Source organism: Cyanistes caeruleus, chromosome 2 (genome assembly GCF_971803275.1).
Source record: "Cyanistes caeruleus chromosome 2, bCyaCae1.hap1.1, whole genome shotgun sequence".
Lineage (NCBI taxonomy): Eukaryota > Metazoa > Chordata > Aves > Passeriformes > Paridae > Cyanistes > Cyanistes caeruleus.
The window spans coordinates 71,982,125-72,009,463 of NC_141702.1; the positions used below are offsets into that span (position 1 = coordinate 71,982,125).

Here is a 27,339-nt window from a genome sequence, read left to right on the forward strand (position 1 = left end):
CCTCCAGAGGGCGCTGCGGCGGTGCCGCGCTCGGCGGTGCCGCGCTGGCCGCGGGGGCGGTGCGGGCGCCGGGCCCGGCATGGAGGCCAGGATGAACCTGCCGCGGGGCCCCGAGAACCTCTGCTTCGACAAGGACGAGTTCATGAAGGTGCGCGGGCGCCGCCGGGGCTGGAGGGTTGTGGAGGGGCGAGGGGCCTCCCGAGAATGAAGGTGGCGGGCTCCGTGCGGGGAGGGAGCGGCCCGGAGCTTTGCTCGGGATTTTACAGCTCCGCCGCGGCCCTTCGCCCGGCCGGGGGCTGCCAGGAGCGCCGAGGGTGTCACTGACAGGGGCATCCAGGTAGGGCCGGGCTCTGAGACTGACGGGAGCGAGAGGCCTCACTACTTGGAGAGCTTGGAGTAGTTCCCAGTACTGAATTTCTTGGCTGTTGTTTCGTGGTTTGTTTATTTTTTTAAGTCTCCTGTGTTTTGGAGAGCTGGTCTTTGGATATTCAGTCCCACGGCACTGTGCTTTTCAGCCTAAAAACCAAGAGTTTAACTACTGCGTTAAGAAGCCTTTCGTCCCCTAGAGCTTTAGTTTGGTCAACTCACAGACATACGGAGTACTTTACTTCGGGTGTGTTCATTGTGTGCACTATTTACTTACATCCTCCTCTCTTTCCTGTTTCACTTTCAGGCGGATTTTGATGTGGATCATTTTGTGTCAGACTGCAGGAAACGTGTACAATTGGAAGAGCTCAGAGAGGATCTGGAGCTCTATTACAAACTCCTTAAAACTGCTATGGTAGAACTCATAAATAAGGACTATGCAGATTTTGTTAATCTTTCAACAAATCTAGTAAGTGTCACTGCTTGTACTGTGTAGTTCAGGCTTAATGTGGTTCAGTGGGATTTTTATTTTTCATGTGAAAAATATATGGCTTTTATTTTGGCATTTTATTATTTAAGGCATCTTAAACTGAGGTCTCTAATCCTTGCACTGAGACACCATTCCTGTAGTAGTTAGCTGCTGTACAGAATTGCTGTATTGCAGAATTGTTGTCCTGTAGTAAATGTTTGAGATGTATGTATTTTGTCTTGAAAAGCTGATTCGTTAGGGAGTGAGACTCAGGGCAAACTTTGTTTCAAACTGTCAGCACTTTAAAAATTGAAGGAAATAAATTATTAAGATAGAATAGCAGTGGTAAAAGTTAGGCTGTTCTGAAGAATTCTTTTAGGAATCTTTAAACTTTTCTGTAGTAAAAGTATCTTAAAGAAACCCCAACTTTGTGTCTGAAAATTGTGATTGGAACAATTGCACAGATTGAAAGACTGAGATTTCCATAGGTGGAAATTTTGTTTGTCTTTTGCCTTTGTGTGAAAGCAGTCTCATATCTTTATGCGTGTATTTGAGATAGCATACTTTTGCATTGAATTCAAAACTGGAAGTGATAAAGGAAGTTATATTTTTCCAGTTCTTGTTTAATATCTGTAAGATTATAGGCTTTGTCAATAATTCACGTATGATCTTATTAAGAAAAAATAAATGGGTTTGTGGTAATTTCTTTAGGTTGGCATGGACAAGGCTCTCAATCAGCTTTCAGTACCCTTGGGACAGTTAAGGGAAGAAGTTATGGTATGTTCAAAACAATCACTGTCAACAGCTTGGTAAACTTCGGCTCACTCTCATATGATGTACAGAATGTCTTCTACTCAAGATTCATTACAACAAACTTCTCTTTGAAAACTGATGACTTAGACTGCTAATAGGAGAAACATTGTGTTTTCAAGCACTTGTATTGCACCAAATTTATGTTTCCTGTAGTGCATTTCAACAGAGAGATAAAGAGTTTCTTAAATTTGCAAGTGAATAGACTCTTGCAAGACAAGTCTATGAAGATATCTTGAAACTGTTTTAATATTTGAGTAACTTAAAAGATGGTAGAAAATTCAGATGCCACTGTCCCTTTATGGACTTCCCTTGCTCAGTGTGTAGTTTAAATGTAAAATATCACCCTCTTGAAGGTGGATCTTGTTCTGGCTCTTCCACACTGACTTAGTATTTATGGGAAGGGGAAATTTTTGATCATCTTGGCAGCCAGTTCAAAGGGATGCTTGCTGCATAAATGTGTCTTCAAAATATCACACCCTTCATGTCTAACAGAAAACAGGGTCAGCTAGCATAGAGGAATCCTTATTACATGAAAAATAATATTTAGAAGTGATTTATAACTTGAGTTGCCAGACATAAAAACATAATGGGTTGATTGCCTGTTTTTAGGCAAAAGTAGTTTGTTCTCTCTAAGGTACTAAAAGAATGGTTTTGGTGGAAATAATTATATTTGCAGTGGCAATGCCTAAGGAGCAGGTCCTACTTTCAGTTATTTAGTTGTATTTATGGCTTTTTCAGTTGATGTACTGTAGCTTTTATTAGTCCCATAATTTTATTAATCTTTGTCTTAAATTTGGATTAGATATTTTTTTTTAGATTTTTTTTCAACCCTTAAATGGGAAGCAAGCTTTACATACTGACTTTTTCTTTCACAGAGTCTTAAGTCATGTGTCAGTGAAGGAATTCAAGCAATAGATGACCGGATGACTAAACAAGAAGATATTAGAAGAAAAAAGGTACAACAGATAAATTACTACCTTTAAAAGATCATCCTTTGGATGACTTTGATTTTGCCAGAGAAAATGAAATTTAGAAAGTTCTAGGCTGTCTAGATGCACACTGTGTAGGATTTTGTACTTGTAAAATACATTGACATTTGGTTGACAGACTTCATATTTTACAGTGTCTAGTTGATCATAAATCTTTGTTTTACTGTAGTTACCCAAATCTATGTTTGATTTAGTTGGATTTTTTAGTTATAGTTATTCTTGTTTCTGACTGCAGTAGGATATAAACTTACTTTTTATGAATGGAATTGAAGTACAGCTGTTTAATTTTTATGGGCAGGTGATACACTAACATTTGTCTTTATGCTTAACTTTGAAAAGCATCAAGTATAGGAACAGCTGTCCTACATTTGTGACAAACATTTATTTGTGGTGTTTTATGGACTTATGTGAGGAATACTTCAGCTGAGACTCAAGTATTAAGATAAAAGGAGAAAACTTAAACCAAAGAACTAAGAAGCCATCTAAAATATTTTCTTTAGGTGATGTCAATTGGGCTTTGGGTTAGACATGAAAAATTTTTCTTTAATTACAGATGTGTGTCCTGAGACTTATTCATGTTATTCAGTCTGTTGAGAAAATTGAGAAGATTTTACATTCCCAAGGCACTAAAGAATTGTCCTCATTAGAGGGAAACAGGTAAAACATTTATAATGTTCAATTTTGTTTGTAATTGATGGGACTAACTTAATTTCATGGTGTTATTGAAGGTGAATTTACAAGCAGTAGGATATACTAGAATGGAACTCTGATGGAATAAATTGCTCTAATTTTAGTATTTTATTTGTTTTAGTCTTCTGCAAGCCAGTCATTCACAGAATGTGTAACTCAAACTCCAGAGTTCCAAATTACTTGAGGTGCTTTCGGTAAGCCAGCTCTTTGAAGTTGGTGTGCAGTTTATTTTACTTTGTTTTATTGGAAGTCACTAATCCTGTCACATCTGAAATACTCTCTACAGTTTATCTCAATGTCATTTGTAAGTGGAACAAAATAGTTTTTCTTGTTTTCTCTGCTTATGTGTAATTGAAAGGACTGCTGCAAGAATAGCTGAAGGCAAGCAAGGCAAACCTAGTACAAGAAAGGTTTGTGACAAATTCCAGTCAAACCGCTTCCTCTGCCTTTGCAAGATGTCTTTCAGCCAGTTTTAGAACTGATGTACCAGTCATACCTGTGAAAGGCATTACTGGGATGCAAGTACAGTTTAAGCTAGAGGGAAGACACAGTGTGAGAGTGTCTCTTTAGCTCAGTGTGCTGGATCACATGGTAGTGGGGTGTAGGTGTACCAGAAAGTAGGTTGATACCTACCTAGAGGGACAAAAGCAGATGTTTTCAGTCAGGTGAGGCATTTTGCAGAATTAAGTTTGCAGTTAAGATCATACTTGAAAAACTAAAAATTTGGCTCATTATTTGGATTGTGTGGATTTGAGAAAGGTAGGACTGTTTTTCTCTAGAGATAATTGTCATTAGTTTTACTGTATGACAGAGTAAGAAAGAAGCCAATATGGGTGAAGGTCACATGGTGCAGTTTCAGAGCTCTCTTAAGACTGACTTTTCATGTGAGAATAAAACTGCCATCTAGTAAAAAGTGCTTCATACTGCTGAGGCAAGAGCTTATGTTCCTCTCAGCTTCTGCTTCACCCACTTCATGTTAGAGCTGAAAAACAGCACTAATCATATAGTGTGCTTCAGATCATTATTGCTTGATTGCAATAATTATACTAGTACCTATCAGAATTCAAAATATTTAAACTACAAAAAATTGAGGGAGAGCTCTATCTGTTACTTATGAGAGTGTGTTGGTTTAAAAGGATCTAACTGTGTATTCTCATTTTGTATCACCTCTTCTAGTCCACTTCTAACTGGACAAGTTTTAGAGAGAATTGCCACAGAATTTAATCAACTACAGTTTCATGCAGTACAAAGCAAAGGAATGCCACTTTTAGACAAAGTGAGACCAGTAAGTATTGCATGACACTTAACACTTGCACAGTCAAGCAAAACCAATATAATTGGAAGACAAATGCCTGTTCCCTAGAGTTTTATTGAATTAATTTATGAAGAAAAAAATGGGTTTCATGAGGTCATTTTTATCCGTTGACTAGAACTATTGCTTTATCTGAGGATTTACGCCCTGTTTGCTTACTTAACTTAGGATAAATTACTGAGAATAAGAGTAGGAAATACGACAGACATTTTTGTCAGCCTAATGTGTCTTGCAGTTTGTCTGCTTACTGATACTGAGGCCTCGTTCTAGCAATTTATGTTGGCTTTGTTAGCTGCAGTGTACAGACCAGAATATAAATGGAATGTGCCTACACAGTGGCTGGCTTGAATATATTCAAGTCTGTCTTCTCATGAAATAATGCTGGCCATTACTAATCTCCCAGTATGCTGTTTTACCTACTGTAAAAGATTAATTGATATTTTGGTGGGATTTCTTTTTCTTCTTTTTATCCAGTGGGGAGAGGGAATAAATGCAAACTTGTGGTCAAAGAAAGCTGTGAATATGGAGATGGGGTAATGCTTTAAGCTGATTAGCATGAGGGTGTCATTCTTAATGGCTTTCAAGCAAGTGAGGTAGTTCAGAGTTTTTCACTTTGTGCCTCTGCCTGTTGGCAATATAAACTTGTTTCTGCACCAGACATCCATGGAATCTTATTGTTACATGGACAGTTCGCAAGACTCCTCTGGCCACTGAGTTATCAAACTTAGATAATAGCAGCAATGAGCATGAGCAGCAGAATAGTGTATGTGGTGGGAGAACATTTGTCACATAGCTTCCTTAATGGTGTTTGCCAGGACTTCTGTCCTGTACCTGTTGTTGCTAAGGCTCATCAGAATGTAGCTTTCATGACTAGTCATCAGCTGGGTTCCTGACTTTGCATGTTTAGTGCAAATTCTGTGAATCATTTTAGGATGGATGAACACAATGTAGCATGTAAAAGGGAGAGATCTGGCTATATTCATAGTTCAGGTCTGACTACCTTAATGTGTGTTGCTGAACTTCCTTTGAATACAGAGTTGTAGGGACCATCTTGGGCTGGGAGTGTATCTGCAAGTAGTGCAGCAATGACTCAGTCTAGTAGAAAGGATGCCATGGGAGATCAGGAAAAATGGTTTGCAAAAAGGAGAATATGTTTGGCAGATGCCAGAAGGAATCTAATTATTTTGGTTTTTGCTAGTATTACTCAGTGTCGTTTGTTGTAATTTGACAAGCAGTGCTGGGTACACACTGTTTAGTCTCTGACAGTGAGGGATAAATGCTACAATTGTTATCCCTGGTCACTTATTGTAAATCTTTTGTTTATTGTTGAATCCTAGTTGAACAAGGAATAATTACTGACTTATTTCCTCAGGATAAAGCAGACCTGACATAAGTTACCGTAGAACTTAAAACATATAGAAGAAAATAACTGCCTTTCACTTTATTATAATTTATTATATTTATTATATTAATTTATATAATTTATTACATTTATTCAAATAAATCCTGTCTTACAGATAATCTTATGTCATCAGTAACTCATTAAGTTTGTGTTAATGTTTGTTCAATACTGGCAGTTATCAAAACTTTCGTACTTTTCAAGTGAAGATAGAAAGCTAGGTTAGATACTTCTGAATGAATTGACTTCAACAATGATGACAAGGCTTTGATTTTGGCTTTTTATGACTGTATTTTCTTTCTCTTTGTAGCGTATAGCTGGAATAACAGCCATGTTGCAGCAGTCTCTGGAAGGGCTGCTCTTGGAAGGCCTTCAAACTTCAAATGTTGACATAATACGCCACTGTCTACGCACTTATGCAACAATTGACAAAACACGAGATGCAGAGGCATTAGTTGGTCAAGTGCTTGTAAAACCTTATGTAGATGAGGTAAAATAATGTAAAAAAATTCCAGCTGTTTACCAGTTGGAAATAAATTGCTTATTTTTCCTGCGAACCTCCAGCTTTTGTTAGCAGCTTCAAAATATCTTTGTGAAGAGAACAGAACTGAGCCCCAACAAAATGTCAATTTGATTGTTGTTGCTATTTAAGAAAAAAAAGACAGAGGAATTCTCTTAATCCGCCTGTTACCAGTTGCAGGTTATATTCAGTTGGGATTCTTCTTCTTACCTCCATTTTTCTTGGGCTGAAGAATCAAAAAGCCAAACCTCTCCTGTTCAGGACAGATTTCCATTTTAAGTCTGCTAAGTGCTGTAGCAGCTGCTGCAGTGTGGGATGTGTCACTTTCCCCTTGGTTTTATCAGGGTCTCACCACTTCTCAGGTTTTCACCACTTATGCACCATTCCACTTGTTTATGTAGCAAGAAGCAAATGTGTTCAGGCATGTGGAAGAGTACCAAGAAACAAGCTATTGTTCTTTTCCTACTGTCTTCCTTCTCTTTATGGCAGAGATTATCCCTTTTCACTGAGTGTGAGGTACTGTCCAGACAAAGTGATTTGCTAGCTGCATTAAAGGCTTAGCAATGTCACAGAAGATTCTTTGCTTTGGTTTGCTTGTGTTTGGGGTTGGACCAAACACCTCAACATTCAGAAGTTTTTACTTTATTCTGAGTTTGCTTAGCAGTTTGCTTACCAGTTGCCTGTTTAACTTGGCAGACTGCTTCAAGTGACAGTGATGTGGGTTGGGAGGACAGACACAGTGGTTCACATTTAAAAGAAGGGAGTTCCTTCCTTCCTTCTTTTTTGGGGCCAGTCTTGGCAGTTAAGAGTGCTGCTTGAAAGGAAGTAATAATTCAAGCTGGCAAGTTGTACTTGGAAAATATAATGAAGTAATATACTGACTATTCCAATATTTGAGGTTATAGTGTTAGGGTTTTGTGAGTCTTGCATTACAGCATATTTTATATTCACTTTTCTGGCAATTAACATTGAGATGTTCCTGGCAGGTGATGGTTGAGCAGTATGTGCAATCTCACCCTAATGGCCTCCAGGCCATGTACAATAGGCTGTTGGAGTTTGTTCCTCATCATTGCCGTCTCCTGCGTGAAGTAACAGGGGGAGCAATTTCCAGGTAAATATCTTGGGCTTTCTCTCAGCTGCACTGAAGTTACAACAAGTATTGTATGCTTTGAAATCCTTTGCATTATCTGCATTCATGCAGTAGTGATTTCTCTGGTCTTTGCTGAAGATTGATAGTCAAGTTTGATTTCTATCTCATGCCTGTGTTTTTCAAAACAAAACAGTGAACAGACTTTCCTGGTGCTGCAGCCCAGACCTTTAGAGGAAACAAAGACAATCCTGTATTTCAGTAGTAGAAGTGAGTTCTGTGCATAATACAATGTGTCAGGTAACCTGGTTTTCTGAACCCATTAAATATGATTGTACGCTTCAACCAAGGAGAAGAGCATAATAAAGCTATTAAAATACAAGTTCAGAAGTTATTGAGTTGTTAGTGCACATCAGAAAAGTGGGGATAATCCTCAGAGGTTTGACTGATTTATTGCATGTACAGAAACTACAGGTTTAATTGATTTGTGCTTCCACTGTGTTCTCAAAAAGTGCTTAATTCCTTATGCAATTAAATTGTCTGTTTTCAAGCTTAAATAATTCAGGTCTACTGAATTGTATCCATTTATTCATCTCTTTGCAGGATGGTTAATATAGTAGGCTGCTGTAATTAGCAGAACTACGGATGTAGCCCCTAGGGACTGCAGAATTACTTTTCTAATTAGTCATCCATTGCTGAGCTTTTTATGACTCCTAAGTTTTACTAACATTCTAATTCTTTTAATCCCTCAGCAAGTTTTAATTGTTCTTCTTAATAATGGAATGTTTCTACTTTGTAATGCGGTATACTATACACTATAAAATTGGAATTGAATGCTTTTATCTCTTCTGCTCTCGATTTTTAAGTTTTCATAATCAAGGTAGCTTTTAATCTTTTGATCAAACATAATATCATGTATAAATACAGTTTGGAACAATTAGGAAAAAGTTCTTCTAATTGCATTAGTCACATTATTCCTACTTGTTAGGCCTTGGAAGTTTGGAGCTATTAAAACTTGAATTATACCAATAATAATAGGATTTCTCAGCTGAAATGTACTAATTTTCTAGTACACACTTGCAAAATATATAACTGATAAATTTTTAAAACGCTTTGAATGTTACAAAAAATCACTTTGGATTTCATGAGACTTTGGAATCAAATAAGGACTCTTCAAAGGAAGAGCAGTTTAAGGAATCAGCATAAATATGTAAGAAAATTTCATTGCATTTTGTCTAGTGCCATGCATGTATTTTTTAGTGATTCCTGCCTCCAAATAAAAGCCTGGTGGTAAAATACAACCATGGAATAATTGCAATTTTTTTTCAGTGAAAAAGCAGATATTGTTCCTGGATATGATTTCTTAGTGAATTCGGTATGGCCAGAAATAGTACGTGGTTTGGAAGAGAAATTACCATCGCTTTTTAACCCTGGAAACCCAGATGTGTTTCATGAGGTAATTAATTTTCATTTTTTCCCTTTCTAATTTCTGTGACACACATGAGAATTGAAAGAGTGATGTTCTCTAACATTTTCCCCCCTGCTGCTTTTGTCTAAATTCATGTTGTTGCATGGCTTGGAAGAGGGGGTTCTCAAACCATTTGGTTCAGTTTTCATAGGAATTAATTTTCCCCTCAAGTTTGTTAGGAAAGCTCATACAGAAGTTATTGGACACCATATAGTTAGATGAATTACTGTTCATTTTGGGAGTAGAATTGCAACATTATTGAAGGTGGGAGTGGGTGACTCCAGTGTTCACTCAAGTTTAGAACTTCGGTATAGCAGGAGCTGTCATGTTAATTAAATGCTTGGCTTGCAACTTGTTTTTTACTATGGGAAAATTAAAAAAAATTCTTTGTTTCACTTGCTTAATTTAGCTTTTGCTCTCCTGCAGTACAGCAGATTATGTTGTGATTATAAGCACAAATCAACTGAAACCTGAAAATACTTGGCAGCACCATCAGATTTAGAAAACACATAGTATTTCTCTGGTATTACAAGTTTATATTAAACAATGAATTTAAAGTACTTGTCATGCTTGTATTTTCTTCATTGGTAGTGCTGCTCTGTCTCTAAAACATCATCTTTTAGTAATGGTGAAATAGATTTCATGGTCTAGTACGAATATTGGCTCTGGCAGTGCTTTAAAGTGTGTTACAAGTAGAAAATAAGAACTTTCTGCTTTTCCTCATGTCCTGTCTGCTTGTGTTTAACCATGATTATTGAAAAAATTTGGATTTTTTTCCCCTGGCAATTTGACTTGTGATTAGTGTGAAACATTTTATTTTCAAGATAGAGATGGGAAGCAGTGATAAATTGCCTGAGAGAAGGCATGGTTGGCATATCAGGACAGATGACTTAAGGAAATGCTGGCTTGCCGGTGGAGGTTTATAAGGCACGTGATTCTTCATGAGTTCCTGCAAAACTGCTTTTACTAAACACTTAGATATTTTTTCTTGGAATTTAAGATCTCTTTTGCACCAGCAGATTGAATAAGTGAAGGCAGGTGGGCATGACTGAATGTGTTTGCAGTGCTATCTCTGAGTAAGAAGCAAATTACATGGATGTTGAGGGAAACTGTGGTAGTGCCATGCAGGTGACACCATAGTGTGCTCCTCCTCCCTCATGAGAATTCTTCATTTACCATAAATTTTTAGCCACTCTTCAAGCTTCCACCTTATGCTCTGCATACTGCAGGTTGTCAGCCTTGTTGGGCTTTTGCTGTACTGTGCTGCATGATGTACAGGAGTGTATTTTGTCTTCAGAAAAGCTGGATTTGCTTAAAAGGCCCATCTTGTGTTACACTGATACTGCCCAACAAAGGCATTGTGTTTATTTAAAAAACACCCAACAATCAAAAAAACAACTAACCACAAAAACCCCAACACCCACCCATGACTTCCAGGTAAATCACATAATAAGTACTCAGTACTTTCCAGACTGCTTTTGACTACTTAAGTTACTTGGAGTCATTAAAATCATTATAATATTTTACTTAAAAATCAATACAAAGTTGAAATTCCAAGTGTAAAAATGCTATTATACCTATCTAAAAACTAATAGTTCTGAATCAAGAGGAGGGATGAAGCCCTTTAAAATCGTTTCTGCACTGACGATGAGCCAAGTAATACTACACAAATTTTAGACAACAATCTTGGCATCTCTGTTTTCTAGGTTGATAGAAATGCAGAAAAGTTTTTTTCTCCATGTTTATTTGCATATGTGTCTATGTAAAGGTTTAATGCTGAAAAGTTTTGAATATGCAGTATTATCTGTTAAGGTGTTTTTAGGTGTAGAGGAGAGAGAAAGGGATTGAAACATTTGTTTTAAATCCTTTAAAAATCAGACTGGCAATGTTAAGTATGTTAAGTGTTTGTGCGAGGTGGTTTTTAAAAATTGTTTCAGGTTGATGTGCCCTTATTTGAGTTAGATGTGTACATTTATGGGTATTTGAAAAGAATACTTCTTTTATCCTGAAACATTTATTTGAGATTAAGTTTAGATTTCTCTATTTGAAAACTGCTCCATTTTGGTTCTCTATTTTACTTCTCTTAAATAGCTGTACTACAGCTCAATCCTAGAAGCTGAAATAGGAACCAATCTTGCAGTTTGTTCCCCCTCCTGGATACAATGTTCTCAATACTGAGATAAATGTCTCTTGAGGTGCCTTCTATTTTGAAAGTCTTTACCGAGTATTTGGTTTATATCTGATTTACACTTAGGGTAGCAGAGCATTAATGGCTTGTTTGCCTTTTAACAGTGCTGGGTTTATTATCTAAGAAGGGGGGCCTGAAAGAGAACTAATCTGTCACTCATTCTGGGTCTAACTCCTCCCATACCTTTTACAGGTTCATTGTGTTATAAATACAGGCAGGTTAGGAGAAAAGAAGTTACATAAAAGCTTCTGTGTACATCTTTCAAAATACTGTCTTGTCAAGAAAGATTGTCCGTAATTATACCTGTAACAGAAAGTTAGGAACTTACTGAGATACAAAATACAAAAGCATCCCTGTGGCAGTTCATGTCCTTTGCTCACAGCAAAGTTTTTGAAAGAATATCCTCTAAGCAGCAACTCAGGGGCTTCTCCTGATTAGGTTTTACTGCTTCACAAGAGGCAAAATCACATCATTCCCGTCGTGCTCTGAATTGTGGATTGAACCCTGACCCTGCAGTGAAGTCAGAAGCACTGAGACATTCAGTCAGGCTTATTTCATTAATTCAGTAGGGGATTTATGAGACTATATGATAGGTTTTATGGCTTTTTCCTATTTTTTTAATAGAAGAAACTTGCACAGAAACCAAATTAGTTTTCATTCCGTAGAAGTAATTTTAACTGCATTTGTGTTTTGGTTTTAAGTTCATTTATGTAAGTTTTGTGGTCTGTTAGCAAGGTCTATTTTGTATGAAATAACATTTTTTATACTGTTTTACTTCTGGTTTTCACCAAGTGTTTGGCCTAGTGCTTTGTGCATGATTTGATTTATCATTTCATTATTTTCACTGTTCTCATGCTGTTGAGACCAAATCCACAGTGTGTTTGGGGATTAATGTAAATTTTTTTTTTGCTTGCAACCAACTTCATATTATTCATAAACATCTTATTAGAAGTATACACTGGATTAAGTTAGTTTATCTGAAATTGTTTGAAGTTCTTCTGCATATATTTGATCTTTGCGATTTTTAGGGAAACAGATCTAGAAATTCTTATAATACAGGGCCTGTGTAACAAACAAAAATAATAGTGCTTCCATTCTCATGTGTGGTTGGCTATGTGTTCTTCTGAGTTTCATTCCTGATTATTTCTCTTTGTTGCATAATTTTTATCTGCTGCACCTGTCTCTGTTAGCACTGTGCAGCATGACCCAGTGATTGAGCTCAGAAATACTCACAAATCTCTGATCAGTTCTGTTTGATCACCGTGTTTGGACAGTTTTATAGAAGTGTCCTGGGCTAGCTTTTGTTACCATAGAGTAACACTTTCCAGTTAGTTTGGTTTTGGTTTTGCTGCAGCCCAGGCTTTTAGCCTCGTGTGATTAAGTGATGAGGGGCAGTGTCAACATGATACAAGAGTTCTGCTGAACGGGTGATGGCCTTCCTTGTTTGCTGGGAGCCTTTGTGTGATCATTATGCTCCTTCTCTTCCTACAGAAATACACCACCAGTATGGATTTCGTACGGAAATTTGAACGACAGTGTGGCTCCCAGGCTAGTGTGAAACGGTTAAGAGCTCATCCCTCTTACCACAGCTTTAACAATAAATGGAATTTGCCTGTATATTTTCAAATAAGGTTGGCATGCACTTTTTTGTTCACTCTTGCAAAAGCAGAGGTTAGTCACGGCAAGATCATCTGGCTTAAGGTCACACCTCCTCGTTGTTCAAAGTCTCACTTGTCAACAATTCATAGTGGAAATCAAACTAAGAATTCAATTACTAAGTCAAGTAACTTTTATGTAACTTTCACCAATTTAGCAAAAAAACACATAACTACTCTTCATTATGTACTGTCTTGTTACATCAGATTTGATAAGCTACTCATAAGACTTTCAGAAACAGATCTAAATAAGTCCTGAGCTCTTGTTTCAAATTCTTTTTCTCCAGTGTCCCTGAAACTAAGCTGTATGTTGAAAGATGCTACTTGTGCAAATCTGGGGGAATGCTTACTGTTAGGGAAGAAATGTTTTTTCTTAGACATAGAGAACTAAAGTACTTAAGAACTTTAAGCTTTTCCAGATCTAGCCATGTCTCTGAAGTTCTTTTTTTCTCACTCTTTAAAGTGCTGGGTTTTGTAGCATTGCTTTCCCAAAGATTGTCCTCCTATTCCCTATTCCTGAGGAGCTATGCAATAACTTCTAGGTTATTTTACTAGCAGGTCTGATGTATCTGTAATATTTCCTTTTACAGACCATGCATCTAGAAAAGAACAGAGAGACCCAAAAGAGCCTTGTTTTAATTCTAGTAATGTTAGAATTTTAATGAGCAAAGTAGAATGTAGAACTGTATTTTTAGAAAGTGTAGTCTAGAGGTCTGAATGTAGGGCTGGAGGGCAACCTTCCAGGCAAGCAACCTTTGGTGAGGTCTGCTATGTCCCAAGTGTGCCATGTGTGATCTCTCTTGGTCCAAAGCCTTCTGAGAGCCTCTTAAAAAAGAAATAAAAAAGTGTAATTTCCAAAAGATAGGGAAGAGAAATTGATGTTTATTTTAAACCTGAATCACTTTAATGGCCTTTCCTATTGCACAGTTATGTAATTGACAATAACACTGCCACAGTCACATTTATACAGTTTCTTTAATCCAGGGTGAATCTACATTTGTGCCAAAAAATTCCATCCAGGAATTTTAGGAGTCACAGAGTTAATATAAGTGACAAGAGCTTGGAGCTGGGAGCTGGGCCTTAGTGTTTTGGTGGTTCATGGTGTTTTGTCAAACAGTAGTCACAGCATCTGATACCCTGGTTTGGTTTTTTGCTTGAACATCTGTTCCTGCAGTTTTGTAGGGAACTGATAAGGATCTGTTACTCAGGACAAAAAAAAGACTGATGTTCAATTCCAGTCAGTTTTCCCAAACCACTTAACTGTACAAATATTCATGCTGGCCCAAGGGAAGGGGCAAGAGTATTGACTACATAGTGGTGCACAGACTAAAAGTGTCTGTGGAACTGCAGCCATTATGAACCTTTTAACAGATATGTATCATTAATAGTTCTCTATGTCTGCCCTTTTTGCCCTTCAAATGCAACTTTTCTAGTAGGAGACCAATTGATCAAACTTTGATAATCTTGCTCGTAAAATTGAAATGGAGCTTCAGGATATTATTTCTCTTCAAAAATGTTTCTCATTAGGTATTCTGAGCTCTGATTGATTAAAACACTTTGAAAAAATAATTTTCCTTTAAGCCAAGGTTGCTGTAAGTCTAGATAGTGTACTATTTTGAGAAATGTTTGGATAACAGCAGCTGATTCATCTTCAACTGTATTACTCCTTTTTATTGGAATAATCTGCTAACTTTGGAAGTGCCCATGAATTCTTTAGTGCACAGTTGTGAAAATAATGCAGCATATTAATTATATCTATCAGGGAAGCTTTCTCTTGATGTGTGTTAATATCCTTGAAGTCATTCAAGATATTTATTGAGCTGTTATGTCACACTTTGGCATTATAGTTTATGGTTTATGGTTAAGGTTGTTTGGTTTTTTCTTTTTTCAATTACAGAAATTCCCCAGAAAAGTCAGCCATTACTAAAGCCTTTAGAAATGATCCTTTGAGGAACAGATGGAGATGTTCAGGCATTTCTTCTTTAGCAGTGCTGGCACAAACAGCGCCAGTTACTCTTTCTGGTGTTACAGTCTTTCAGTTACGTCAGTACAGCTGATGGTGGAACTGTAGTGAAACACACAGTGGGGAAATTATTTTCTATGTAAGAAATACTCAGCAAAAATTACAGTATTGTTAAAAACCTTATTCTGTTCTTTAATCCTTTTCACCATAAGACTTAAAGACAGTGCTCTGTTGATGGAAGCAGTGCATAGGCAGAACTAAGGTTTTGAAGCCATTTCACAAACAGGTTTATTTGCTAAATATTCATCTTAGTCTATTAGGAGTTTGAACAAGAAAAGCTAGGTGGGCCCCTGTCCTGATCTGGAAATGATAATTAAGATAATTTAAAGAAACCCTACAGGTTTGTAATTAGTAAATTTGATAGAAAGACTTACAGAGTTACTATGATGCACATAAAAGCAAAAAAGAGGAAATCGGCGACAACAGAAATTCCTCCAGGGAAGCTTAAAATGATTCAAGTATGGAAAAGTATCAGACATTTTAATAACTTTTGCTGTTATACCTAAAAAAGTTTGGAGGTGTCATTTTGATTTTGTTTTTGGTTTTTTTTTTTACTTTTAATTTTTTAAAAAATTGTATTTTTAAAAGGGGAATTAAAAAAAAAAAACAGGTGTCCTTAAGAAACGATTGATTTTTATTAGGTACAGAATTGTTTGCGGAACTTAATGCTTCTTCTCATGAACAAACAAGTAGAAAGCTGGAGCTCTGGTATCACCTGACATATCTGAAGGTTAAAGAAAGCATGTGTCAATTTGTTTGCTTTTAGTTTAAAAGCAGTAGCAAAACAAAAAAAGCTTCTCTCCTCAAAAAGCTGAGGATTTGTCACTCTGTGAGCTATCATTTTGATAATGTTTGCAACAGTGACTTTGATAATATCCCAAAGTATAAGTTTTGTATATGCCTGTAAAATATCAAAGATTCTCTTTCAAGTGTTTGAATGCTGGTGTTAAGTTGGGCAAAAATAACCCTAGGTTTAAAATCTTTGTATGTCTAATGATAGCACATTGAAATAACACTAAACACTGAAAAATGTTTAGGCATCAATTTAAGCAACTGTTGAATTGTGATATTCAAAATTTTTCTTTCTCTCAGATTCAGAGAAATAGCAGGGGCCTTAGAGGAAGCACTTTCAGATACACTAGAGGAGGCACCAGGTAAACTTGTATTGCAAAAAAATATTTATTGTAGAGGAACCAGTTGTATGTCTCTTGAGTATTTAGTAACATGCATCCCGTGGTTCACATGAGCTTCCTGATTTCTCATTAACTGATCAAACAGTATAAAACATTGTTATAGGGATGGCAATGTAAGAATTATTTTCAGTGATCACTTTGCTTTCTAAAAACCTCCTCTTTAGCAGCTGCCATTAACATACTTATGGAACCATCCCCTCAGTGCAAGAAGTAGCTGTTAGCATTTAACATCCTCTAAGTGACAAGCAAAATGCTGTGCTGTGTTATTGGGGCATATTTTTTTTAATTGTGTAGAGGTGGAAGTGGCTCTCTGTTGGCAGCATTTAGACTTGCTGTCATTCATAGTGTTGGTGTCTGCTCCAAAAACATACATTGATTTATGAGGAGATACGCACAGGGAGAGTAAGAGTGGAAGGGTATAACATGATACATGCATTAGAAGCATATTGTAATCAGAAGAACTAATTTCAGCTAACAGAGTAAATACTTGTGAGGAAGGCAGCTATGAGCCACCTAAATGTGTGTGTGTATCCACACATGCCCTCTGAAGCAAACCAGGAGAAAAAAATCCTTATGGAGACAAAATGTATAAATCTTACCACTTCAAGGCTTGGAACGTGCAGACACATTCCTTATCTTTCTAGTTGTATTCTCTAAAATGTTACTGTGTAAATGCCTTTTAAAGTATTTTGGTTAAATATGGATATTTGTACAGTGTTTTAAATAAATATTTATAGCAAATATCTCATGTAACTGGGAGAAGAGCAATAGTTTAGTGCTAAGGGAGTATTATGTTATGGCTGGCAGGCATATCTAATGTAACTTCTCCAAAAGACTGCCAAAAATTATTTTGGAAATGTTATTTCCTGAAGTGGATTATTTGGTCAAGCTGTTTCTGCCTTTTTTGCAGGCAGATTCTCATTTCTTGCTTTTGCCTGCACAGCTACAGCAAGACTTTAGTGGAATTTGAAATCTAAAGCATTGAGGAGATAGTATTTTAAGAGTTTATTTCAGGCAATGCTTAATACATTTTCTATCTTATGATCGTATCTTTTAGTAAGACTTTGCTTTTCTAAATTTTGGGTCATGCATTTACACTGATGTTACATGTTTTAAAAACATGCTTAGGAACTTGACCTTTGTTGCCTAATAATTTCTAGGTGGGAGCTCCTTCTGTCTCTTGGCCACTCACATGGTCTGGACGAGTCTTGTGAAGTGCTGGTCAGATCAGATGTTTTTACCACTTTTAGCGCACCGCCTGTGGAAACTCAGCCTGCAGATCTTGGCACGCTACTCTGTGTTCATCAGTGAGGTGAGAGAGCAGCCTGCTTTAAGGGGTTGGTGATGGAGAATGTCCATCAAAAAGAGACTTTTTGAAGCAAAGTATGTGACCTCTTTTTAAGAGTTCTTTTTGGTGAAGTTAATGGTTTTTAACCTTCAAGCAGTTCATGAGTTTGGCTTATAAAAAGTATCACTGCAAAATACGTGATTAATCACAAATATTAGTACTATTGCAGTGCTGCTGTCTGGTGGTTGCCAAAGCTGTACTTCATGCTGCTTAATGCTGCCTCTGCCACTGAAACAAGAAGACAAAATCTTAGTTTTCTTCTGTTTCTGTGTTGTTGATAGAGGGAATGAAGTTGTGAAACAGAGCCAGATGAAAAATAACCCTGCAATAAGAAGGAGTAATATAATCTGGATCAGTTGTTTAGGACTGAAGATGCAAAACCGAAATTTCATGGGCAGCTGACTCAGCATCAATGATTACTGCTTCTGAGCATTACAGAAAGTACAGCATTACTTTCTTCTGAGAGAAACTGTGCTTTGCTCTTGTTCTGCCTGGTCCCAGCCATACAAGTGAGCCCCTGTTTCTTGTGCTATAGAGAGATAGCGCAATAGAATAATTGGGATTTGAAGAGATTCCTGGAAATCATTTGGTCCCAATCCCTACTCAAAGTAGGACCAGCTCAGATGAGGTTCTGCAGAGCCTCTTAAGTTGGATTTTGAGTGTATCCAAACATAGTGATTGCACTCTCTCTTGGGAGCCCTGATCCAGTGACTGATTGCTTTTTCCTCCTGTTTGATCAGAGTTTCTCTTGCTACAGTAGATATCCATTGCCTATCACTCTGTCACTGTGCCTCAAGGAAAAATCTGACTCTGTCTTCTCTATACATGCCCCTTTGGTAGTTGAAAACAGCAGTAAGATCTCCATTTATAATTTCTTTTGTGACTCAGTGACTTAATTCTCTCAGCTAAATTAGCTCATGGGAAGCACTGATAAGTACCAGAGTTAAAAAAGAGTAGTCAGGGGAAGCACTTGCCTGACAGCACTTGCCACCTGACAACAGAGAGCTTGAGGAGGTGGGAGAAAGGAGTTGTTTGACAGCAGGTCAGGACTGCTCTCTAATAACCTTAGTTAGATGAATTTGTTCTAAAAAGTCCAACTTTGTAGCACACTCAAATTTCTTTAAAATTTACTTTTTACATAATTTAGTAATGGTATTTGGTGATATCCTTTGAAAGTGTGGCATTCTAATGCTGAAGTCTTACAAATCCTTTATATATTCAGTTTATCCAATTTTATCTACCTTCACTATCACTAAGGTTCAAACTTCAATTTGATGTTTCAGGTTTCTGTTAGGCCCATTTCCAGTGAGAATACAAAGGAAAGCAAAAAACCTGTGCCAGTTGGTAGAAAGGAATCCTCTTTAAGCCTCAACCCCAGTGAGGACCAAGGGAATGGATCTTCTACAGAAAGTCTGCCATTGTCTTCTATATCTAGTACTCAGCTGATATATGTTGCTGCAGATCTGGACAAACTCCAGGATCGGGTTTGTGCTTTTGGCTTTATTTAGAAAGAATCTTCATCAATGTTTTTGGCATCTTAAAAAGGCATTAAACTGTTTAAAATAATGTACCATAATTTTTTTTTAATCTTAAATGCTAAAACTTGGGGTGTCTGATACCTGAAATACGTGGCCTACTCTGGGCTTATTTGGAATGGCAGATTATGGACAAACCAGTTCAGGTATTTAAATTCTTTCTATCAGTAGCTGCTGGACTTAACTCCTAAAATAATACCTTTCTACAATTTTTTGCTGTGAATCTGCCAATCTTAGCTTTTCTAGTAAAGTCCCTGTTGCAGCTTGGAGGGTGGTACAACATTCAGCTTTAATGTTATCTTCTCTTTTAAGTGTTTGCTGGTTTTACTCTTGGAGGTTGGAAAACATTTTATCATTATGATCATACTTGATTAACAATCCAGAATCTTTAGTAGAGATGTATGGTGTTAATTGTCTCCCAGTAGGGATGATTCCTGTGTATTTATTTTCAGAAAGGCTGAATTTTCTGTAGTATGTGAAGTTGTAAATTGCAGGTGGATTTTGTTAATTCTCAATTACTTCCTCTGAGTACACTAGTAAGGTAGAGGATTTAGTGTGTAAGCCTGAATTCCTGTCTGTATTATGAACTTCTAGTATTGATTGCACAGAAATGCAGTAAAACCATAGAAACTGAGCGTGTCCTTTGATGCACTTCAAAGTAGCAAAAGTAATTAAAATGTTTATAACATGACTGTATCCCTCTCAGTTTTGGGTTGTTTTTTTTTCAGATTCCTGACATCTTAGACATGATTAAACCAAAGCTTGAAATGATTGGCTTCAAGAATATGTCTTGCATTGCAGGTAAAGCTGAGAGGCTCCTTCCCTTTTCTCCCAAATCCCTTCTGCCAAAGGAAAGAAAATCAACTTTTACAGTTTCATTATTTAGGATGAAAATACTTAATGAAACTTGCCTTCTGTTTAAATTGTTGAATAGAAACAATCTTGAACAGACCTGTTGAGTCTGGAAAATGCTTAACGATTAAAATTGAGTGAGTCTAAAGTGCTTTTAGGATTTTTCTCCAGAAAGTGAGGAATTTATCCTAGAATTCTCATATAATTGAACTTTTGAAAGAATTGAGGAAGAAAACATAAGGAGAGGCTTTCTATTACCCAGTTGAAACTAAAATGTTTCTCTAAATTGACTGTTCTCTCTCAGGCCTGATGAGTCACGTGAGGCAGGGGTTTATCAAAGTATCATAGTTAAATACCTTAACTTCAGAGGGTGGAAGCAATTCAGTATTTTAGCCTCCTTTTTTCTTTCCAGGATTTTGGTTTGGATTGGTTTGGTTTTTGGGTTTGTCTCTGGTTCATTTGTTTGGTTTTTTACTTGATCATTCTTTATGTGAAATACAGAGTTTGATTTTAATTTGATAATTAAAGCAAGGCATGTAGCAGAGTGAGTGAACTAGTCCCTGTCTGCAAGCATAGCCAGAAGTTCTGCATCATGAATTCCACTGAAATCTCTAAATCAGAACTACTAGTAGATGTCCAAGTCTCTTAGAGATGTAGGAGCCTGTGCACATCCCCTGCTCAGAAGATGGTCTGTTGGCAATCACGGCTTTGAGTTGAACATATTCCATAGGGAATTTAGAGAGAATTTCACATAGTTTGTTTGGAAGGTCAAAGCAGTCCAAGCCCTTGCTTCATTGGTAATACTGGAAAAACTTTGAACCTGGAGAATGTTGCTTTACTCCACTTGTCTGGCTGGGGACTGGTTGGTGTTACTGTCAGTGTTTTATAAATGGCTGGTGTGTATTTATTTGGTAAGCATGTCCTGTACATGACACCAGACAGTGAGTGGGATTAGGAGGATGAGGCGATTCACAAAATTCACATAATTTGTGTTGTGATTGGGCAGGGTAGCTCAGTTTAAACTTCAGCATTTTTACTTTAATAGGAGCCTTGGAAGATTCAAAGACTTCTCTATCAGCCTGTGTGCCTACTTTGAATAACAGGATTATCCAGGATCTCAGTGAGTCCTCCTTTGCATATCTGAAGAGCGCACTGGAAGTTCCAAGGTTATATAGGAGAACCAACAAGGTCAGTGCTGCCTGCAAATGAAAAAATAAATCTCAGAAGGGCCTGTGCTGAGGCTTACCATTTCTTCAGGCATGTCCTTATCTGCTTAACAGAGCCCATGACAGTGTCTTCAACCTAGTGAAATACAGCACAAAGCTGTAGGTATTTTAACAAAGCTGTAATAGTCTGCTCAGCTTTCTCTGGAATCAGCATGAGCTGATCCAGAGAAATGCATAAGCGTTCAGGATCATACCCTGGTAATAGTGATGTCTGGCATATGCATCTCTGAAAAAGCTTTGGGCATTTTGAACCTTGTTCCATATTATATCATGCTGTATAACGCTACTGAATAATTTTGTGATGGTATCTTTCCTGTGTACAATGATCTCTTCATTGACTTGTCTTAAATGGTTTATGTATCTCTTTGCTTAGGTACAGGCTTAGCATTTTTTTATATAAGCTAGAATTGGGTGTTGATACTTTCAGTAAGTAAATGACTGGTTCCTTCTTCCCCGACTTGTTTCCCTGTCATCTACCAGGAGGTGCCAACTAAAGCTTCACCTTATGTTGACAGTGCTCTTAAGCCCTTCCACCGACTGCAGAATGACTACAGAGATGCCTTGAAGCAGCCCATGATTCATCAGTGGCTGGAAGGTGCCCTCTCTGAAAGCACACAGAAGTAAGAGAACCATACAGAACATTGTTTGCCTTAGTTAAAAGCGCCAATGTCCATTTAATGGGCACAGGAAAAAAACAAAACACTATGAATTAACACAACTGTAAAGAAAACCAAAATGCAGCACTCTTTAGGTGGGATATATTTCCTTGGGTTTACTCTCATGTTGCGTATTCGGCACATGAAAAGGTGGCAGAGAATCCAAAGGCCTGGCTCCTGCTCAGATCTTGCAAACCATGACATTGTGGATAGGGCATTTGAAAAATTGCTTAGTTCAGTTCAGTGAACTGAAGATGTGCGTTTTGTTTCAGAACTGATGTAAGACCTTAAACTTGTGTTACTTTCAATGAACAGTGGTTGAATTTTCAAGAACTTGAGTTCTGCTGTTCTTTGACTTTTTTAATGTATGTAATGATTATCCAAATTTTTAGTGGTTTAAAGAAAAAAGCTTTGGGCGTTTTAAACTGCTGAAGAGCTAATTTTTCACAGTTTTAATAAGACTGTCATAAATCAATACTTTCTTTAGCAGATCTTCTGTTTCCTAGTTAGCATCTTGAGGACTTTTGACCATGAGTAGTCATATGCGTTAGGTTCCTTAATGGATTTTTTTCCATTTCTCTAGCTGTATTTTAAATTCTTACTGAGCATGGATGTTGCATTCTGTGAGTTCTGCAGTTAAAGCATGTAACATGAGACAGCAATACTTGATTTTGTTTGAAAGTTCTGCCAGAAAATTTCACAGGTGCCCCCTACTTTTTGCATTGTGGACAATTTACTCTTTGTGGTAGCTATATTTTTTTATAACCCCTTGCCTAAAACTGAAGAATCACCTTAGCCTATTTTGATGGATTTTTTTTTTTTTCCTTTTCCCATCTATTTAGTTTTGCTTTGTTGGTTTTCTTTGACCTGTCTGACCATAGATGATAATACCAGAAGAATTCATGGAGGTTAAAGTATAAAGTGTACTTTCTGTCTGTCCTTAAATGGTTTTTCCTAATAAATTTCTATATATTATATTGTCTGTTGGCTGCTGCTGAGCTTAGATTGATTTATTTTTTTTCTGAGATTTAACCACATAGTAATACTGAGGTTTTAAACCATAGTCAGAACATGAGTTCTTTCTTGCCCTTTACCTCCTTATGCCTCCCTACTCTTACTCTTCTGGTACCTTTCAGAATATACTTACAATTGTAAGTCAGTTTTACAGCTTCACCGACTATTCTTAAAATTTTTCTTACGTATTTTGGACAGGGCTAAGCTTAGGTTGGTCTTTACAGCATTGGTCATCTTCATTTCACAAAACCTCTTTTTTCAAGCCTGGTGTCTCTAAACCAGTTTTTAGTGCATAGAAAAAAGCTTATTGTTAACCCACAGCATTTGGTAAGTAACACTGCTGAAGAACTGCAAAGATTCCTGGAATCTCATGCCACTCAAGGTTATTGAGTTAAAATATCTTAGGGTGAATTCTTGTCTATGTCTTTGTGCCTGATTAGTCTTGCTTTTAAAGCTTCAGTAAATCTGGTTACACCATGCAAAGTAGCTGTTATGTATTCCTTGGACTCAACCAGAGTTTTTTTGCCCCCTCAAAAAAGCAGTTCTTCACTTTCCAAAACTGAATTGAGTTCTAGGTTAAACACGGTGGCAGTGGTTAAACACCAGTAAGACTGGAAGGTTCATTTCTTAATTTGTTAGAATTCTCTGTCAAGTTCTATTTTTGTGGTTTGTTGCTACTATTTTCATGATTTTGTTTTAAAATATCCTCACTGACAAGAGACAAGTCAAAGAAACTGAACTTCTTAAATGGAGGAATATTGCAGTTTCTTTATTGAGAATACAGATGCACATAATTAATTTCTTGCTGTGATAATAGATTCTTGCATCCAAATGAAAAAAAAACAGAAAACAGCATAAACTCGTTTAAAATCACTTTGCTTAAATGGCAGAAGGATTTGGGAGTACAACAGAAATAGGAATTAATCACAAGTGAGTGGGACTAGGAAATACCAAGATATGAAAAGAGGACATGACTGACTTTTACTGGAATTCTTTTTCTTTTCACAGAGTGGTATTGTGAAACAAGTTTCTATGGCACTGGCAAGCACTTTTTCTTTAACCATCATTTTCCAATTACCCTTTAAAAAATCTTGTCTGCTTTCTGTTGCCTCCTTGTTTAAAAGTAATCATCAGGAAGATTCTTTCAACTCTTAATTCTTAGAATAATAGTTTTCATAGAGAGGCTCTTTGAAAGTTAGATATTTTAGCAAATTGCAGAACAAAGCTCAATCTGGTCACATCTCTCATGGATCTTTTAATTTCCCACTGTTGTTCTGTTTTCTTAACTCACTGTCCTGGGCACAGGACAAATTAACAATCTGTTAATTTGTATGATATGCTGCTCCGACTTCTTCAGTCTTTTTGAACTTCTGTTGCCTAGTTGATGTGTGTACTTTGTTTGATTCTATGTTTTCTTTAATGTGGATCCCACTCTGTGGCCAGTGGTGTTTGATTTTATCTCTACCATTTCTAAATTAGGGTTAGGATTCTTCTGACTTTTCCTGCCAGCTTCCTGAGACTCCTGTTTAAATCAGTTTCTTCATTTTGGAAATAGGCATTTCTGACTGGTGTGCACATGTGTACTCGAATATACACTTTTATAACTTGCCTAAAAGTACATGGGTTTTGTTGTGTCAGGCTGTTATTCCTGTCCTGTTTGTAAAAGCAGTTTTGCTCAATATTCTATTGATTGTAAAGAAGGGCTGATCTTGACCTGTTTCAAGTTGAGTTGCATTCCTTGGTCACTGTTGAGTACAAACATCTTGAAAAGTCAAAAATTATGTGATGAGGAGTCTTCAAGACTGAATAGTAATCTTCAGATTTACCTCTGGAACTAATAATGGAAATACTGATTAATTAATAATGCTAATAAGTAGCTCCTTTGCAAGGGAAGCCATTCCTTCTGGTATTGTTCAGCAGGGCCAGTGATGTTCTTCTGTGTATGAAGTAGACTCTTCAGTAAAGTGGATTTTTTTCTTTCTCATTAACCTTCCTTAATTCAGGTATTATGAAACTGTATCAGATGTGCTCAGTTCTGTTAAGAAAATGGAAGAGAGTCTAAAAAGGTTGAAGCAAGCCAGAAGAACTGCAACTTCAAACCCTGTTGGTACAAATGGCGGCATGAGTGATGACAACAAAATCCGACTGCAGCTGGCCCTAGATGTTGAGTATTTTGGAGAGCAAGTAAGTTATGAGAAACAAGTTTTTTATTATTATTAATAGATCTGTAAGGGAGATGAAAGAGGAAAGGGAACCTTGACTCAGCTTTTGGTCTTGAAAGCTATGTAGGTATGGGTTTGGGATGTGGATTTTTACTTTGCGTTTTCACATTTGCGTAAAGGAGATGATTTCAGACCTTGGTGATTATAGATACCACTTTAGCAATGCATTCTTTCCTGAGCTTCCTTACACAAATGCAGAGCTTGTATTTCTTACTGCTCAAAATTCAAGTACTGCTCAGTACTTGGAAGCATTAAGAAGAAGCCCTTTGTTTACAGATGAGAGGGCAGGGACCTCACTTAGGTCTGATAGAAACTTCTCTGTGGCTCTTCTTTTGCTCACCTTCTGTTGGGGTGTTCCTAGCCTTGGCGTTCTGTGTGGTCAGGGTCTGTTCCCAAGAGCTTTGAAGATGTCAGCTTGATTTGTTGTGCTGCACAACTGTAAGTGCTTTTCAGTGCCAAAGATGAAATTTTAATAGCAAAACATAGAAGAAATTGCTCCAGGAAATGTATGCAGTAGTTACATTAAATTGTATAAACATAACCATTTTGTACACCTTTATTTCTAAAAATCATATTTAAGTATAAACAAACTTTGAACTAGGAGTCCACATCATTAGTTGCCAAGGAGTTGTCATTGACTTTGTTTATAAGCAGATGCTGTTGATGCATTGTAGCAGGTAGATTAAGTAGGCTTGTGTGTGACCAGATGCTTTTCTTAAATATGAGAGTAATCACAATTGGGTGGAACTGTGGAAATCTCACTAAAAAAACCTATTGTCAGTTTTTGCCTGGGGTTGATCTTTTGTTGTTCTTCTCCATCACTGCAGTGTGAATTTAAGCTGAACTGGGACAGATTATTCATAATCATTTGGGAAATGTTTTGGTACATGTGACTATTACAAAGAGTTCCAGCAGCAAACACCTTTTCAGAATCACTTCATTATGGTTTTAGTTAGATCCAGATTTTTCTGCTTCACTGCACTCTTAGTTTTTTCATGGCTGTATTTTTCTTATTGTCAGAGCAATAGATTTCCTGGCTAAGAAATTACTTGCAGCAACCTCTGTAATTGTAGAGTTGTTTTTGTTTCCCAGGAAGTTCAAGGCTAGAACCATAGGCTCTTGCAGCCTATTGAAATGCTTTCACTGTCATGCTGTTGGCTCTTCTTGGATGTATTCACGTTTATCTTTTAAGTATTGCCCAGAAACTTCATTTGGAGTTGGAAAAAAAAAGAATCAGTTGAAATCAATGAATTAAAACCAACTACAGCAAAGTTTCTCTTTCTGATTGCTTCACTGGAAAACTTCCAGCTGGCTTTAGTTACAAGTTGCCTAGAAGATGGTGAAATAATTCCCTGAAAGACACTTCTGTAACTGGAGAGACTTAACTGGGCAAAGTTGGATGCAAATTTTTTATAGTTTGCAGTATATGCAGTTGTGCTTTTTGCCACATGTGAGTGCAGGACAAAACATAGGCTTCACTAAATGTTTTAAATAAAATAATTGGTGGGTTTTTAATGTTTTAAAGAAAATTAATGGGTTTTCTGTATCTTTTTAGATACGAAAGATGGGACTGGAAACAAGCAGCATAAAAAGCTTTTCAGCCCTTGCAGAGCTGGTTCTGACTGCCAAGGATCAGGCTACAATGGAACCATCCTAGATATTTTTGAAAGCATGTGACTGAAGATGAACGATGTTCCTGAAAGAAAGAGAATTTAACTCTTCTTTGTTTTACCAAATAAATAGCAATGAAGTGCTTCCTAAAGTATCTTGAGCAGCAAATCAGTGTATCTTCTGCCTTGATAAATTTGCTTCACCAAAAGACTGAGCATTTATCAGTTATCCATTATATGGAAAGCAATCAAAGTTCTAAACTTTCTACTATAGAATAGAAGTAGAATAAGATGTTTTTCTTATTTTTGTTGTACAACTTGAAATGTACAAGAACAAAGTTCTATGTTGAAATTAATATGTAATAAATTGTCTTCCTAACTTTTGATGTCCAGATATGTTTTTGAATAAAATGTATTGATTGATGGCTGTGTACAACCTGCTCCAGAGGCAAAGTGAGGTTCTTGTTAGCAAAACCCTTGCTTAGAGTGAAACGACACTGAGTGACCAGAGTTTATGTATGTATCTATATATATATATAGAGAGAGAGCTATATCTATATGTATATTTCAGGTTTATTTTAGAGCAGTTTGGTTGCAATGGAAGAAGGGTATGTAGCTGTTTTGGTTATTGTCTATAGAAGTAGAACAATATGAAAGTATAAAAGTACCACTTAGGAAAATATATGGGGAAAAGAAAGAAAGTA

At 36.9% G+C, this 27,339-nt stretch overlaps 1 protein-coding gene across 2 annotated transcripts; it reads left to right on the forward strand.

The window, feature by feature from the left end:
- COG2 (component of oligomeric golgi complex 2) lies at positions 1-27,014 on the forward strand. 2 transcript variants are annotated; one of them, XM_023922738.2, is made up of 18 exons: positions 1-148; positions 674-835; positions 1,547-1,612; positions 2,524-2,604; positions 3,191-3,294; positions 4,495-4,612; positions 6,349-6,528; positions 7,545-7,669; positions 8,975-9,101; positions 12,793-12,932; positions 16,072-16,133; positions 17,333-17,484; positions 18,804-19,004; positions 19,784-19,856; positions 20,953-21,095; positions 21,614-21,753; positions 24,807-24,987; positions 26,581-27,014. In XM_023922738.2, exons 1-18 carry the CDS (start codon positions 80-82, stop codon positions 26,680-26,682), a joined length of 2,226 nt encoding a protein of 741 aa, XP_023778506.2. In that variant the 5' UTR covers positions 1-79; the 3' UTR covers positions 26,683-27,014. The 2 variants fall into 2 exon arrangements, with proteins under 2 accessions (XP_023778506.2, XP_023778505.1); XM_023922737.2 differs by having other exon boundaries at positions 4,504-4,612.
- Positions 27,015-27,339: the final 325 nt, after the last annotated feature.

What these genes read in the sequence shown, in the direction of transcription:
- COG2 (XM_023922738.2), top strand. Translation starts at nt 80, where the DNA reads ATGGAGGCCAGGATGAACCTGCCGCGGGGCCCCGAGAACCTCTGCTTC. An exon ending in ACAAGGACGAGTTCATGAAG is followed by an intron (nt 149 to 673) that starts GTGCGCGGGCGC and finishes TTTCACTTTCAG; the next exon opens with GCGGATTTTGATGTGGATCA. An exon ending in TGGACAAACTCCAGGATCGG is followed by an intron (nt 19,005 to 19,783) that starts GTTTGTGCTTTT and finishes TTTTTTTTTCAG; the next exon opens with ATTCCTGACATCTTAGACAT.